The 14,933-nt window shown below is 58.6% G+C and overlaps 8 protein-coding genes across 8 annotated transcripts; 2 read left to right on the forward strand and 6 right to left on the reverse strand.

Annotated features, from left to right (window-relative positions):
* Positions 1-44: 44 nt before the first annotated feature.
* Positions 45-626, forward strand: SPRG_21239 (hypothetical protein; the record flags this gene model as incomplete). The annotated part of the gene is made up of 1 exon (XM_012352000.1): positions 45-626. One exon carries the CDS (start codon positions 45-47, stop codon positions 624-626), a length of 582 nt encoding a protein of 193 aa, XP_012207390.1.
* An 868-nt stretch (positions 627-1,494) lies between these two features.
* Positions 1,495-2,988, reverse strand: SPRG_13111 (hypothetical protein). Its single transcript, XM_012351980.1, has 7 exons — positions 2,405-2,988; positions 2,282-2,351; positions 2,182-2,228; positions 1,998-2,132; positions 1,809-1,940; positions 1,653-1,750; positions 1,495-1,596 (listed from the first exon to the last, which is right to left on the reverse strand). The coding sequence occupies exons 1-7, from the start codon at positions 2,966-2,968 to the stop codon at positions 1,587-1,589; spliced, it is 1,056 nt and encodes a 351-aa protein (XP_012207370.1). The 5' UTR covers positions 2,969-2,988; the 3' UTR covers positions 1,495-1,586.
* A 513-nt stretch (positions 2,989-3,501) lies between these two features.
* On the reverse strand, positions 3,502-5,063 carry SPRG_13112 (hypothetical protein; the record flags this gene model as incomplete). The annotated part of the gene is made up of 8 exons (XM_012351981.1): positions 5,012-5,063; positions 4,852-4,968; positions 4,701-4,804; positions 4,366-4,654; positions 4,117-4,320; positions 3,886-4,039; positions 3,737-3,832; positions 3,502-3,686 (listed from the first exon to the last, which is right to left on the reverse strand). The coding sequence occupies exons 2-8, from the start codon at positions 4,960-4,962 to the stop codon at positions 3,502-3,504; spliced, it is 1,143 nt and encodes a 380-aa protein (XP_012207371.1). The 5' UTR covers positions 4,963-4,968; positions 5,012-5,063.
* A 182-nt stretch (positions 5,064-5,245) lies between these two features.
* SPRG_13113 (hypothetical protein) lies at positions 5,246-7,256 on the reverse strand (the record flags this gene model as incomplete). The annotated part of the gene is made up of 8 exons (XM_012351982.1): positions 7,168-7,256; positions 6,860-7,120; positions 6,467-6,805; positions 6,289-6,414; positions 6,146-6,235; positions 5,951-6,085; positions 5,651-5,899; positions 5,246-5,602 (listed from the first exon to the last, which is right to left on the reverse strand). The coding sequence occupies exons 1-8, from the start codon at positions 7,234-7,236 to the stop codon at positions 5,246-5,248; spliced, it is 1,626 nt and encodes a 541-aa protein (XP_012207372.1). The 5' UTR covers positions 7,237-7,256.
* An 855-nt stretch (positions 7,257-8,111) lies between these two features.
* Positions 8,112-8,627, reverse strand: SPRG_13114 (hypothetical protein; the record flags this gene model as incomplete). The annotated part of the gene is made up of 3 exons (XM_012351983.1): positions 8,112-8,346; positions 8,393-8,505; positions 8,554-8,627. The coding sequence occupies 3 exons, from the start codon at positions 8,625-8,627 to the stop codon at positions 8,159-8,161; spliced, it is 375 nt and encodes a 124-aa protein (XP_012207373.1). The 3' UTR covers positions 8,112-8,158.
* Positions 8,628-9,160: 533 nt separating this feature from the next.
* Positions 9,161-10,193, reverse strand: SPRG_13115 (hypothetical protein; the record flags this gene model as incomplete). The annotated part of the gene is made up of 2 exons (XM_012351984.1): positions 9,632-10,193; positions 9,161-9,581 (listed from the first exon to the last, which is right to left on the reverse strand). Exons 1-2 carry the CDS (start codon positions 10,144-10,146, stop codon positions 9,161-9,163), a joined length of 936 nt encoding a protein of 311 aa, XP_012207374.1. The 5' UTR covers positions 10,147-10,193.
* A 1,124-nt stretch (positions 10,194-11,317) lies between these two features.
* Positions 11,318-12,069, reverse strand: SPRG_13116 (hypothetical protein). The gene is made up of 2 exons (XM_012351985.1): positions 11,758-12,069; positions 11,318-11,709 (listed from the first exon to the last, which is right to left on the reverse strand). The coding sequence occupies exons 1-2, from the start codon at positions 11,998-12,000 to the stop codon at positions 11,350-11,352; spliced, it is 603 nt and encodes a 200-aa protein (XP_012207375.1). The 5' UTR covers positions 12,001-12,069; the 3' UTR covers positions 11,318-11,349.
* A 718-nt stretch (positions 12,070-12,787) lies between these two features.
* SPRG_13117 (hypothetical protein) lies at positions 12,788-14,903 on the forward strand (the record flags this gene model as incomplete). The annotated part of the gene is made up of 9 exons (XM_012351986.1): positions 12,788-12,867; positions 12,913-12,946; positions 12,998-13,005; positions 13,060-13,309; positions 13,365-13,454; positions 13,514-13,802; positions 13,858-14,183; positions 14,235-14,420; positions 14,475-14,903. The coding sequence occupies 9 exons, from the start codon at positions 12,788-12,790 to the stop codon at positions 14,901-14,903; spliced, it is 1,692 nt and encodes a 563-aa protein (XP_012207376.1).
* Positions 14,904-14,933: the final 30 nt, after the last annotated feature.

Here is a 14,933-nt window from a genome sequence, read left to right on the forward strand (position 1 = left end):
CCGCGCGCGAAGCCGAAGCCATTGAAGCAGCGGCGCATGCGGCCATGGCAGCCAACGCGGCCGAGCAGGCGGCGGCCGACCTTGCCGCGGCGGCGGCCCTCGAGAACCTCAACGTCGACGACGACGGCGCGATCGAGTCGGCTGTCGAGTCGCTGACGGCCTTCTTGTCGTCGCCGCGGTCGGACGCGGCCATCTTGGACGAGGTCGTCAAGCAGCAGACGAATGCGGCGCTGCTGGTCGGCGACCGCTTGGCCATCTTCTTTGGCGCCGCCTTTACGGCGCAGATTCTCGCCGTCAACGAGATTGCCAAGTACGCGCGCGTGCTCGAGAAGCTCGTCGACTCGGAGCGCCTCCAGTTCCAGCTCATTGCGCTCACCGAGCACTTTTGCGCGGTCAAGGTCCCCGCGCTCCTCCACTCGTTCCCCGTGATTCTCAAGCTGCTGTACGACGAGGATGTTCTGGCCGAAGACACGATCCTTTCGTGGTCGGTCGACGAGACGCGTAAGAACTACGCGCACTACGAAGTCACGGACGCCCATGCAATTGCGCTCAAGAAGGCGCTGACACCCTTCATCGACTGGCTCGAGAACGCCGAAGAGGAAGAGAGCGATGAGGACGACGAGTAGAGTGGCGCGGCTAGCGACTCCTTGCCATTGACATGACGTTGATGATACAGTCCACTTGCATGCACATGATTGCGTTTTGTGAGGCCCTTGGCGTTCTGGCCTCCAGCTTGGTACACGTCGGTCATGTTGGAGGTCTGCCCGGCTGGCCGATCAGTGCCATCATGATCCAGGCTCGCAGTGTCTGTGGTCGAGGTTGCTAGCAGGATTCATGACCTAGGCGCATACCAGACCCCAAAAGTTGTCGCGTTGATGCGGCCAACCGCGAGTTCAAGTCCAGCAACGACACTGCTCTGCGTGAGAGATGGGCCCAAGGAGACGCAGCGCAGCATGATGTGTGGGCCATGAAGAAGAAGGAGCGAGCGAGGGTGGGCTGATCGCGAGCGCGATGTTTCTTGAGGTTGAAACTACGATGGTGCTGTCCGAGGTCGAGGTGCCACCAAGCCCTTCCACAGTCTCGCCTTGCGTCCACTACGCACGAGCTCGGACCTGGACGCCTCACCGCCAATTGCTTCCTTCGTCCGTTCAAACGCGCGTCAGTGGCAAGCGACCTTGTCGATGGCACAGACTGTAGTCGGGAGCACCTTGAACTGTCGACACCCCACGCCATAAAGGACGTGGCACCTGTTCGCCGTCCAGTACAATGTATGTAGCAGGTCGTACGCATCGATCGCTGGATGCCACACTCGCCGACAAGCAGCCCGTCGCGGACAGTGGCTCGGTATCTAGCGCACCGATGGCCAGGCGTCATGTTTGCCTTTCTGAAGCATCATCTTTGGACGAGCCCGGCAAACGAGGTGTTGAGTTGCCGCTCGATGGCAACGAGTCAATGGGGACTGCAGTACCTTCAACTAATAGCAGCGATGCAGAGCGAGTAGAAAGTACGACGAATCGTTTGTTTTTCACTGAAACGAGTAGCATGGTGACCACTTGGATCGGCCACGCATCTCCATTTTCAAAACCTTAGAAGCGTCTAGTACATACAACATTCTGAGCGTCTCATCCACCATCCACGTATAAAGGTCCTACGCATCGATCGCTGCCATCTCCTTGACATGCACGTCGGCGTCCTTCATCTCGCGAAGACACTGCACGAGCTCGCCGGGGTGCTTGGGGTGCTTGGCATGCTACATCCAAAATCGCATCAGGAAAGAAGAGATATAGGACACTAGGTGGAGTACGTACATGATGGGTTGCTATCGCTTGGGCGACGGCGGGCACGTCGGTGCGCAGGAACGGATTCGTCGCCCGCTCGTCTGCGAGCGTCGACGGGACCGTCGGCAGTCGCTGCTTGCGCTGCTCAATCGCCCACTCGATCTACGCCCTTGCCTTGAGCCACCCTCAATCCATCAAAAGAGGATGCGAGAAGACAACCTTGGCCTTGACGGCTTCGTTCTCTGGCTCGACAAACAGCGCAAATGCAAGGTTCTCCAGCGTGTACTCGTGGCCGCCATATACCGTAGTCGTCTGGGGAAGACCGCCCAGCACCACATGCAGGTTGCGGTACATCTACCAAATCGTCCATCCTCCATGCCTGAAGCGCATCTTTTGCGTCTACCTGGTCGCCGTTGCCTTCAAAGAATCGCCCCGTCCCGGCCACAAACACTATATGAGCAAGAGCATGAGACGATCGAGTTCCAGAGACGAATCCAAAGCACATGTATCGCCGGTAAAGACACAGCCGTCCTTGGACTTGCCCGGCGCCGTGACATAATACCCGACATGGCCCTAGTACACATCCTCACACTCATCAACGGAATCGCAAGCAGCGAAGGACGGACGATGGTATGGCACGGCAGCGCCAGCGTCTCGATGCGGAGGCTGCCAAGCATGAGCACATCCTTATGCCACGTGAGCTTGGTCGCGCCGAGGACGTTGTCGAGGATGCCACCGACGACAACGACGTCGGGAAACTCGGCCGCGAGGATCTTGTTGCCGCCCGCGTGGTCAAAGTGCTTGTGCGTCGTCAAGATGTACTTGAGGCGCAAGGTGATGCGATGGTCATTGCGATAGCGTAGGACGACCTCGCGCCAGACGTCAAGCAGCGCGTACGGGTCGGCGGGATCCACGAGCGCGCAGTCGCCCGACGCCTTGTCAATGAGCAGGTAGGCGTAGTTGTCGTCGAGGAAGGGCGCCGTGACGATGGCCGCGTGGCCATCCAAGGCGGCGGCTTCGTGCGACGTGCCCTTGTAGCCCGGCGTCGCATGACGCTGCCGCACCTGGCGCAGGTGGAAGTAGTAGTACAGGTGCGAGTTGGCGACCCAGTTGATGAGGATCTTGCGGGGCGTGAGGTAGAGCCGCAGCGCCACGTACGCGAGGCCGGCGACGAAGACGTACGCCAGCATGCGACTTGGTGCAATCTCGAAAATGCAAGATTCCACCACCTGGAATTACCGGGGCACGTACACCGGATACGTCAACACATGTGGAGCAGATGCATTTTCTTGTGCCCCGGGGTGCTCTGCGACAGGCGCTGCCATGTCATGCGACCGTTGACGTGGCTGGCGACCGGCCATGACGCAGCCACGATAACGATGACCTGCATGCGCCAAGCGCCCGCGCTCGTTGATCGCAGTAGTGAGTAGAGAGGCAAGGTACTAGGCGACGGCGAGGACGATGGCGTCGTGCCAGAGACAACGCCTGTTGACGTTGACGGCTCAGAGACAAGGCGCACGCGGGCAAGGCAGCAACATGGCCGGTCCTGGTCGCCAGCAAGCGTGGGCTAAAGATCACGGATTCATTCGAGTCTCACGTTGCGAGAAGCGCAAGTGTGCAGCCGTCGTAGCATCTCTACACTACGAACTGGTAGCACCAGTCTCTCTAGCGGCCTTGGGGTTTCTTAACTTCTAGCCTCTCGTAATAGTGAGGCTATCGATAATCAAGTGCGCTGGCTCGTCGCCATGGCAAACGAGGTCGCGCCGGCCGCCACCGCCGAGAACACACGCAGGCGATGCATGTCAAAGTACGCAATGGCCGTCGGCCTCGCTACGCTCTGCGTGTCGCCGTGCCCCAGATTCCCATGTTCGCCCCAGCCGCACGAGTAGAGTCGGCCGCTCGCTGCCACTAGTCGTAGAGGCGACATGAGGTGAGAGACGCTTCCTCGATCGACGTACCAAGAAGTGAGTGCTCCGAGCCACACGCCACGTGGTCGATGCGCTCGTCCATCACCAGGCGGCGGGGTGTACGCTCTGCGTCGACACCGCCATGGCCTACAGTAGCAAGTTCATCCACGCCGCTGGAAAAGACGAGGGAGGCAACCTACCGAGCTGACCGAACGAGCCTTTGCCCCACGAGAAGACGGCGCCGTCGCGAACGCCCACGACATGATGCCACCCGACAGCGACGAGGTCACAGCGAAAGGGCGCAGCGACATCGGCCTCGAGGATCGGCGTGGGTTCAAAGACCTGCTGGCGACGCTATTGCTTTTTGGGTGAGTCGTTTTTTTTTCAGATTTTCCAGATTTTCGCACATTGCTGGATTCCGGTCAACGCACCTCGTTGCGAAGCCCGAGCTGCCCGTGTCGGTTGCTGCCAGCAACGGCAAGACCCTTGGACGTCAAGTGGAACACCGAATGCTGCCACCCGCAGTAGACCGCTGCGACGGCACCGTCGATTGGCACCACTGTCGGTGTTGGTGCACGAAGCGTCGCGGGCCCAAGTCCGAGCTCGCCCGACCGGCCATGGCCCCAGGCAAACACCTACGTACGCCATGTCAGCAGCACTCGAGGAGCGAGGAGGCGTACTCGACCATCGCTGGTCGCAAGGAGCGAGTGCTTCCAGCCACTCGCGACACTGGCAACGGCCAGCACAGGCGTGGGAAAGCGCAGTGGCTGTTGCACGAGGGTTGCTTTGTCTACGTACGCATTCGAACGTGCTCTTCTGCAGCTGCTTCCAGAGCCTACCTGGCGCCGTTGTCTGGCCGAGCTGGTCGTGCTGGTTGCTACCCCAGCTATAGACCGCCGAGAGACCATCGGCGTGCGTGGCAACAGCGATGGTATGCGACCAGCCGCAGCGCACAAGCGTGACGGGCGGCTACACGTTCAGACGTCAATGGACACAGTCGAGACGCCACGCCTACCTCGATCGCGATCTGTGCAGGCGCATGCGCCGTCGGTGCCTCGAGATGCAGCTGGGCGTGGGCGTTGCTGCCCCACATGTACAGCGCGCCAGTTGCATCCACAGCTACGAGAGCGTCGAGCACGAGCGCCGAGATAGAACCGACGCCGTACCAGCGCTATGGCAGCCGCCCGTGGCCAGCGCCAACGGGCTGCGCAAGGCGCCGAGGTCAAGCGGCCGCGGCTCGGCGTGGTCCACGCTGTCGCCAAGGCCGAGCTGTCCATCCGAGCCTACTGGACCATGAGCGCGGTTGCAGTATGCTGTGGCAGCCACCAGAGCCCCATGCAAAGACGACGGTGGCTGTCATCGGGCGCCCGTGCCAAATTTATCTGCCAATGTGCCACATCTATCGACCAACGTGCCACATTTAGTAACTGGCACACACGTGAAAAATACATTTCACACACACACAAATACCACCGTGTAAAACACCATTCCGCCAATCAAAAGCGCGATCCCACGTGGCAGCATGACAGTTGAAGAAAGCAAACAAAAATCATCATCACTTTATGCCCTCGCTCGCTGGGTGGCCTGACCTTGGGAAGCGATTGGACTAAAGAATGACATCGACGAGGTGCGCTGGGTGCTAGGGGCCGACGCCGCCGACTTGTACAGGACGAGCGCCTCCTTGCTCATGACGGCGAGCCAGCCTTGCTCGGCCGCGACGTTCGGGACGACCCCGTGCTGAACATCGACGATCGACGACGGCAACTTCGGGTCCAGCTTGCGCACAACGTTACCAGACGTTGTTTCCCAGAGCCACAACTGGTGCGAATCCTCGTCGGCTGACGCGACCACGGAGCTGCCTTGATGCGGCAGGTGCCACATGGCCGACCGAGACAGCGCCGACGGCGTGCGGTGGCCCTACGCCACGTCATTTTTTTGTTGAGATTTTACAGACCGAAAAGGTACCTGAACGACCGCATCGGACACAGTCTGTAGCTGGTTGTTGGTCTGTTGCACCGACAAGACAAAGTGCTGGGCCGGCGACGATGGCAGTTGTGTCCGGGTCGAGACGATCAACTGCGTCGGCCGGACTTGGTTGTGGCCCATCGAAAAGCAATTTTTGACTTCCATGTTCAAGCTCGGGTCAGTCGGTACCGTGACACCGTCCGAGGCGTGCCACATGGACACGCCAGTGAACGTCGCCGCCACAATGGTCTACATATATCATTCTTTACGTCGAAATAAAAGATAAAACAGTGAACGGACCTTGGTGGAGCCGTGCTGCATGGTGCAAATCGAGTGCACGGGCTGCTTCAGCTGGTGGGCCAGACTCTGGACAGGCGACCCGGTGCGCCGAATATCAAAAACCGAGATCTGGTCATTGTGGTGGCCGCAGTAAATCTACATCCACGCCCGTCGCATCATTAATTCTCGTTCGTAACCAGTCGAGACAATTCGTACCAGAAACGGGTTGGCCACATCCCACGTGCACGACCAGCCAGGAAACGGAAGGTTGTACTTGAGCACACACGTGTGGGACTTCGTACTAGTCTAGACAGGACATTTCAGAGTCCTTGGCAAGGAGAAGAAGAAGACGTGTGTACGAGGAGGAGCTTGGCGTCAAAGGCTGTGGTCGCGACAAGAGCGTCGTCGTGTGAGAAGCCGAGGTCGCGGACAGGCGACTTGTGCAACGGAATCGACACACGGTGGTGCACATCCAGCGTGCTCACCTAATAAAGAAGCCGTCATCGTCTCTCGGTCACTCAAGCGATCGGTGGGGACCTGGAGCAACCCATGCTGGGCGCCATCGTCATTGGCTACATGCGTTCGCGTGCCAATGCAGACCATGTCACAGGTTGACGAGAAGCCGCAGACGCGGGCTTCAATACAAGGAATCGGCCCGTCGGTCACGCGCATGTACTCGAGCCGTGCAGCGGCATTCATCTCGTCCTCTTCCTTCTCGTCATCGTCGTCGCCGTCACTGTCGTCTGAGAGAACGACTGGTGCGGTTTTGAGCCGCGAGTTCTCGGCCAGCAGTTCCATGATGCGCTGTTTTTGCGTCTCGATCTCTTGCGTGGTCGTCGTGACCTGCAGCTTGAGCCGCGCGACGTCCATTTCGGCCTATTGCATATACAGCTCTATCGTCTATGTCGTGGTCGTCTTGCGGGCCTGTACCTGCATGCGCGCTTGTTTTTCGGCCAAGTACTTTTGGTTGTACTCTTCCTGGCGGCCATTGTCGACGGCCGCGATCGTATCGGTAAAGTGGATGCGCACGTCGTTGCGCTTCACGACCCGGTTGCAGATCGGACACGTCTTGCTCGTCTTGACCCAGCGCTCGATGCAGCTCTGGCCAAAAAAGTGGCCGCACGCGAGGCTCGCGAGGCGATGGCCGCCCTGCGTCGTGCAAAACTCGCAGCAGATCGTGCACTCGAGCGCCTACATACGGTCGTGAGATGCACGCGCATGGTCCATGACGTGCGTACCTCGATGCTCTCGCGCCGACGCTTGCGTCCCGTCGGCGACGTCGTCCCCGACCCCGTCGTCGTCGCCATGCCTGCCAATTCCAAAAATGCCAGCGCGTAAATGTGGTTAAATGTGGCATGTCTATAAAATGACACCAACGGTGCTTTATTTGTGGCTAGATATGGCATTCGCACGGCCACCGCTGTCCTTTCCAGCATTTCATCTCTCGCAAGCCCTCGGCTTGCGCGTTGCGCGGTCACCTCATACAGCAAGACGAACATGTATAGCTGTACATGGACGTATGGACGTAACAAATCCGAGGCTCCAACTTGGAGCCTGTCCCTTGCTCGCATGATAGGCTTGGACTCGAGATTGGTCCGATTAAAAAAGACGAGTCCCATGGCTTGAAACCACTATAAAATAGAATTCATTTTCTAATTGGTTTCATTGGTTTTAATTGCTGTCCTTTTTCGACCAATCCACGCCGATGCGCTCGTCGCAGTCGCCGCCGCAGGGCTTTCGGTCGCCGAAATCACGTTCAAAATCCAACTCGCTGCAACTTGGCACATCGATACAAGATTCTGTGGGGAGTACGAAACGCTACGTCCCGTCCTCGTGCGAGGTCTGCAGCAGAAGAAATTGTTGTTGACAATGATATACACCGGGGCACAGTTTTATCCGGATGTTGGTACACTGCGATTGGTGCGATTGGAGATCATCGTTGGCACCTCATGGAGGCGAAAATCTGCATATAGACAATGGTGAGCCATCACCCGAACGCACTCGGTTCCTCATGTTGTATGCCCACAAATTTGACAAAAGGCGAGCTTCAATATCGGCGCATCGATCGCTCATGTGGTATTGGCAAGGCGACCGCTGTCCTTTCCAGCCATGCCTCTCTCGCTTCCTTGCTCGTTCTACCTGGTAATGTAGCCTCATGCAAGAAGTCTACAGTGTCCATAGTAGATAGTGCTAGGATGTGTACATAATTGTCATCTGTTTTTCATGTTTTTACTTGCGACGACGGAGCTGTTGCCGGGCTTCGTTGCGCATGAGGCCATAAAAGAGCTTGTACTCCATCGAGGCGAGAAGACGGTTGACGAACCAGGCGTACTCGCCATGGTCGTCTTTTTCATCGAGAATGTCCTTGCACGCCGCGTAAAACTGCGCCGTCGTCCCGCCTTCGTCCTCGAGGAAGCCTAATTCCCACCTCAATCTCTCCGCGTCCGACCAAGAAGAGACGACCTTGGAGCCGGTCTTCGAAAATCTTGAGGTACGCGTCATGGAGCTCCTTGTACTCGTGCTTGTGCTCGACGTCGTCCGAGTCGACCGAATCAAAGAACGCCGACGCGTGTTCCCTACACGTTCTCAATTGAGCGACGTCGGGGGTAGCGTCAGCAGCGCACTCGGCAAATTTCTCAAAGACGCGTTCAAACGCTGGAGACGCGCAGTAGTCGGCTGCCCGCTGGAGGATCGACATGGCGTTTGGTTATAAGTTGAAAGTAAAGATGAAGCGAGGATGGAGCCGTGCCCGCGGTGGTATTTATAGGGCCGTTGGCCGCCACCAACCCGTCAACGGCGCGAGCGATTCCGAGAAAACGCCAGCAGTTGATGTACACAATGAGTCGTTCGACTGAGAACACCTGCAAGGCGCTGGTAGTTGCAACCGGTAGCCCATCGACGATGCACATGTGGTGTGTTCGCACCGCCAGGCACATCGAAGCAATGTCGTCACGCTTGTCGGTCTTGTGACTCGATATGTGGAACGTTGGTGGGCTTATCAGCATGCATTCACTCGGTACCTTGTGCTGCGGGTGCACTTGAAACGAGCAATCATACCAGGACTCGAACCTCGTGCTACCTCCGTGCGCGGTAGTAGTGCCTGACCCTCTCAACTTGACATAGCTCTGCTGCAAGTTGACTTCCCACACCTTGGACCCCTGAGTCATTACTTCAAGACAACGAGGAGACTAGAGGACATCAACTCGCAACAAATTTGAAAAAAAGAAGCTCCTAAAGCCACAGCTCGGGCTTGGCGTGCAGTGCGAGGTCGTTAATCAAGAGACAAAAGAGCGCATGGTCGACACCCGGTACGATCTGTACGTGTTGCGGCGCCTCGTCAAACAACTCCAGCTGCAGCGGGTGGAGGACGTCGACCATGGGCCAAATGCACGCGTGGACTTTGGCCAACGTCTCGGCTTGGAGCGTCGCCTGGTTGACGCCGTACTCTGGCGTGAGGCGCGTGAGGTAGCTATGACTGATCATCGCCCGCAGCACCGACACACGGTGAAAGACCATGTGCCAGAACGGCGACGTCGCGTTGAGCTCGTGGATGCGCAGCAGCATCGCATTGTTCCAGCGGGACATGGTCTCTGTAAGCGCATACCAGCGACTGACCGCCATGCCGGCGCCGCAGAGCAAAATGAGGCGGCGTCTAATACACCAAGATCCATCAGGCGTTGGATCCTTAAAGGAGTTGCGTACACCGAGTCGGGATGTCGCTGGCTGTAGCGCAGCGCGATGGCCGAGCCCATCGAGATACCTGCGATCGTCACCTGCGCCGTCGCCCAGCCAGCGCGCTCGATCGCGTCACGGACTTGGTGCACGAGGACGTTCGGGTCGTGCATGTCGTTCTGAGGAAGGTACGGGGATGCGCCATGGCCGTAAAAGTCCAGCGTGAGCACCGCGTGGTGGTGCGCGAGCTTCTTCGCCGTCGTCGCCCAGTCCTTGGAGCTCATGCCCCAGCCGTGAAGGAGTACGATGTGCGACTGTGGCTGCGCGCATGCGTTGTAAACGGTCGAGTGGTACGGCGGCAGCACGGCGAGCGGCCGCGCCGGCGCAATCGATGCGTGCGGATGGCGGCGGGGCGTCGTGCCATAGACAGCGACGCGCACGACGGTCGCGAGGTGCGACGGGAGTGTCCCGTCCGACGCCTTGGCAAGCAGAAGCAGGTGCACCCAGCGCGGCAGCGCATGCCACGTCGTCGCCAGCGTGGCCATGCGAATGATTCCGACTTCGACCCGCTGAAGATGGTAGCACGTTGAAGTAGAGCGCCATAATCATCATCATTGGCGGTCCGTGATTCGTCCAAAAATTGGAGTTGCAAGCGAGGAAGCGATCCCATTCGCTACTTTTTCGCCAATCCGCGCGCGCCAAAATCGTTGTCGTTTGCCCATTGGCCAAAAAGATCGATGCCGGACGATTTGAGGAATCCGCACCGATTTCTCAACAGCCATTCCCTTCCTTGGTCACAAGAGCATAATACGAGACTCAAAAGTGTACAATATTGGAATTCTAGAATACTGTACCAACGAGGTTAGAAAGACGGCTGTCGAGCTTCCCACCCGTCAACGTTGAGCGACGCTGGGATCAGAACGCGAGTGGTTGCGCAAACGTCTCTCAGGATGTTGCTGTTGACGCCGCTGTTGACGTTATTTCGTTTAGAGTCATCGGAGAAGGGCGATGTCAGTGAAAAATACAGGGGAAATCACGCATTTCAGCAACAACGTAGCAGTCGGTGGCGGCACAGTATCTCTGCAACCGCCTCTCCGAGCAATATGGCCGTCGCCGACCATAGCGTTTGACCAAACGTCCCACCGACCATCGACGACGTCGTTGGTGCACAGACGCGCGCACGGATCAGCAGCCAGTGCGTCCGGCCTTTGAAAATGCGATCCTTGAAGACGAATCATCCCAATCTCCCGACGTTATTCGACCCCATGTGGCAGCCATCAAGACCTGCGACGGGGTCGCGTCCAGAGACGACGACGGTCGGACAATCATACATACCGGTACTGCAGTGTACACGTCGGACGAGTCAGGGTTACATGAGCATCCACAGCTCGACGTTCGTTGTTCCGGGCTCTTGCCTTGGACAAAATTGAATATGCTTATTCCTCTTATAATTGAAACTTTTCAACGACGGCAATGCAGGCATGTGCCCAAGGAGCCGCATCAGGGAGGCTCCTCTGCGCCAATCAGAGAGACGTTTGCATCATTTGGCCAATGATCCTTGACCGCATACATGGATTCAAGCGGGTGTATTTCTTAGTCGGCACCGCAACACGACTCGACATCTGGGCGTCGCAGACATATGAGGACGGCCCGAACGATTATACTCGGCGTTCGCTTAGTAATAGCTAGTCGAGTCATCGTTTGGCAATCACGAACCTCTGACTAGCGTGGTGGGACGCGGGTGTATCTTAGCGGTGGTAATACCGCGCAGCATGGAGCAGACCGGCGCCAGCGACAGCCACCTCGATGGGCAGCGCTTGCGCGGCCGCACCGCCGAGCCCATCCACGAGCGTGTAGCCAACGACCTCGAGCGCGAGGCCGAGCAGGAACCAGAGACCCGCAAAGCCTGTGCGGATATTGTTGTGAAAGTAGGCGTCCGGCGTGTTGTACGTCCAGGCAATGTTGCGGCCAAAGACGAGCATGAGGCCGTAGCCCTCGACGATTTCAAGGAGCCAAATGTTGAGCGGGAAGAGAACGACGCGCAGAAAGGCCGACGGCAGCCACGCGCGGTACGTGAAAAGCAGCAGCGGCGTATACAGCACGTTGGCCTACGCCAGCGTCAAGCGCTTGATTCAAAGACACCAAGATCAACTTACCCAGAACTGCGCCCAAGTCGTGTGTCCCGGGCGGCAGGTCGCGGCGAACGGCGTGAACGAGAGGTCGCCGTTGGCCGCCTCGGTTGTCGTCGCATACCATGAGAACTCGATGCACGAGAAGCCCGCGGCGGCAAAGAAGGAGGCCCACTGCACGCTCGGTGGGTGCGCCCAGTACCACGCGCCAGCGACCGCTGCGACAAGAGGGACCGAGACCGTGCGTGGTAAGGGTGTCATGGATGCCATTGTCGCCGACCAAAGAAAATGGCAATTTGACGGCTGCCGACTGACGTGTTTCCGAAAAAGGGGTGCTGTCACGACCCCCTCATGGTCGCCGAGGCAGACGATGGGCATCGAGAAGGGGCGATCGAGAGCTACGGCGTCGGGTGTCGAACCCACGCAAAGGTGGCATCAAAATGGAGCGTTCTGAAACAACCCATGCATATTGCGTCTGTCTACGTGCGCCAGGTGCGAACGCCGAATCGCCTTGTTTGCAGAGTACCACACGCCCCCACTTCTGACGACGACCGTTGACGTTATTCGCATATTCCGATTTGTAAACGCACAAATGCGGTAGAGAAGGCGGACGAGTGCAGTCCAACGGCCGGCGGCGATGACGTAGGCCACCTCCATTGGCGCCGAGAGACGGCAAAAAGAACGACCGTTAGCTGCTCGGCGCGTGAGTAGCGAGACGCGCGAGCCCTTGCTTCTACTGTACAGTCATCACGGCCCGCTGCACGCGTGTCTGCTGTAGAAGCGACGTGGTGGTGGTCTGCGTCCGCGGCCGCGTATCCTGATGACTCGGCGCTGTCACGTACTCTTGGATTTTTTCAAAAGTCAAGTCCTAGGTCTCAAATATGACAGGACCAAGTGCAACTTGGGAGATCCAGATGGTGCGAGGCGCGCGTGTCATCTCCGTGACTGGTCATCGCACTCATCCTTCTGCTTCGGAACGCGCAGGTACCACGACGCCCCCTCTTCCCCGTTCGTCCTAATTCGATCACGTGAGACGACTTCAGTACCCACGCACGCGATGCCTGCGTTGCAATTCTACATGCCGTCATGCGTCTGTCCACGGCCAACGCCGTTTGAAGGCGGCTACGACACCCCTACGTACAGCCCACTAGAGTTCGGATCCAGGAGTTCGACACTGTGTAGGCGGCTACCGCTCACGCTGCCGCCCCGACCCATCGTACACCCTCAATGACTGTGGCCACGACGACTCATATATGCCGTGGCTTAGGTCCTCCCGTAGCTATTCGTCGATGGCTGTACTAGTACGGGCTGACGCTTGCAAGCTTGTAGATCGTTTCCGCACGAGTGTCCTACGCAGACACCGCGCGGTGCGCTCGCCGTCGAGTTTGCACTTGCCAACGTGACGCCGGACGCAGTCGCCCAGCACGTGGTCTTTCTTCGGTTTGAACCCGCGGCGAGCGAGCCCAACGCGCTCCGTGTCGGCGACCAAGTCCCCTGTGCATGCATCGTCGACGACGTGCAGTCGACGACGCATCCGACCGGCACGTGGCTGCCGAGCCAAGAGTACGTTTTCGACCAGGTAGATTGTCCCTTGGATCGTTGATCGCACCAGTTCTCTCAAACAAATGGAGCAGGCGACGGGGCTGGCGCATTGTACATACGTGCCTTTGACGCGAGACTGGTCGTTTTCGTGGTCCCAAGCGTGGCCCGCCGCGACGTTGACGGTACAGAAATGACCTTTTCTACCGTCATTTTTCCGGCAGCTGCATCGGGGCCGTACTAGGCGTACCTCTTTGTCCGGCGCCATGACGCCGTCTTGCAAGTCGTCGCGTCGGCGCGGTCACCCGCGTTCGCCATCCGACCAACGCCGCCGTCGCCGCCCGCTTCCCCTTCCATTGACGCGTCATTGGGTGTCATTCTGGCGTTTGTGAGCGCGCTGCCACCGGGCGTCGGCGGCGCCATCGTGAGCCGCCATGTGCAGTCGCAGCTGCTACATCCGCTCTTTGCGCGTCTCCATATGCTGTCAACCGAGATGTACCGTGACGACCACGCGCGCATTCTGCCCTTGGCGGGTAGTACACCCGTCGTCTCTGGCATTCAAAAAGGGTTGTAACGGTACGACGCTAGTCGACCGCCTCTCAGTTCCCGTGACGACGCTCGAAGCCACGTGCTTGGGCGTCGCGACGTCACTCTTTGATCCCAGCCTCGTCCAGCAACTGCAAGCGCTCTGTCTCGACGACGCGGACTGTCTCTTGGACAAGGACCGGCTCACGACGTTGTTCCAGGCGTGGAAGACGCTTCTCGCAGCCTACATCGACCAGTGGCTGCAGCGCTATTCCCGCTACGACTCGCATACGCAGCTCGTGCTCGATGTCAAGGCGGTCGCGCCGCACCTTCATAGCACTCCGTCTTTGTTTGAGCCGTTTGTCGCGCAGCTGCGGGAGCTCTACATGGTTGACCCTAACCCTATCCTTTCTTAGCATGCGAAACGATACGACACGTAGGCCAAGGCGCAGCCCCAAGAAGCATGGCCGCTGCACCAGCCATTGTCGCCGTTTGACGGGCGCTGGCTCTGCGCGATCTTGCCGCCACACCACCCAGGTGTCCCCGCCCCCGTGCTGCCATTGCTCCAATGGGTCACAATGGCGTACTGTTTTCGAATGCACCTCGATGTCCACAACGTCTTGCACGTAATCTGCACCTCTCTTGTCTTTTGACAAGTCGCCTGGACCCGCCTGGCGTAGGTGCGCTCGGACCTCGCGATTCACTCGACCATCTGGTCGACGTACATCCTGGACGACCGACTGCACGTTGCCCGTGTCTTTCCCAACGGCGCCAACACGCTGCGTGAGTGGAGTGCGTCGTGGCTCCACGGCGATTACACGGGTCACGTGCGATCACCAGGAGTGATCTGCCTCACGTTCTACGCCTGGCCGCTCCAAGACGCGTCGACGGCCTACATTGCCCGCGTCCAAATGACCGCGACGACGCCAACGCGGCTGCAGTTCCAGTGGAGTCTGGCGTCCTCGAGCGTGACGCCGGACGCCGACTTTGTGACAATGACGACCGAGGAGCGCCAAGCGTGCTTGCGCGAGACCGAGACGCCGCTGATGGCACTCGATCTCACCTACCACCGCGTCCAAGCACCGGGCGACGGCTACGCTGCTATTTAACCCCAACCCCATGTATGCACCACATGCACC

This window comes from Saprolegnia parasitica, assembly GCF_000151545.1.
Source record: "Saprolegnia parasitica CBS 223.65 unplaced genomic scaffold supercont2.90, whole genome shotgun sequence".
In the NCBI taxonomy this organism is placed as follows: domain Eukaryota; phylum Oomycota; class Saprolegniomycetes; order Saprolegniales; family Saprolegniaceae; genus Saprolegnia; species Saprolegnia parasitica.

Bases quoted from the DNA above. Each gene is read 5' to 3' on its own strand.
- SPRG_13111 (XM_012351980.1), bottom strand. From the start codon at position 2,968: ATGCTGGCGTACGTCTTCGTCGCCGGCCTCGCGTACGTGGCGCTGCGG. The intron at 2,229-2,281 runs GTGCTTTGGATT...TTGCTCATATAG, and splicing joins TGTCTTTACCGGCGATACAT to TGTTTGTGGCCGGGACGGGG. The intron at 2,133-2,181 runs GTAGACGCAAAA...ACGATTTGGTAG, and splicing joins TTGAAGGCAACGGCGACCAG to ATGTACCGCAACCTGCATGT.
- SPRG_13116 (XM_012351985.1), bottom strand. From the start codon at position 12,000: ATGGCATCCATGACACCCTTACCACGCACGGTCTCGGTCCCTCTTGTC. The intron at 11,710-11,757 runs GTAAGTTGATCT...ACGCTGGCGTAG, and splicing joins CGACTTGGGCGCAGTTCTGG to GCCAACGTGCTGTATACGCC.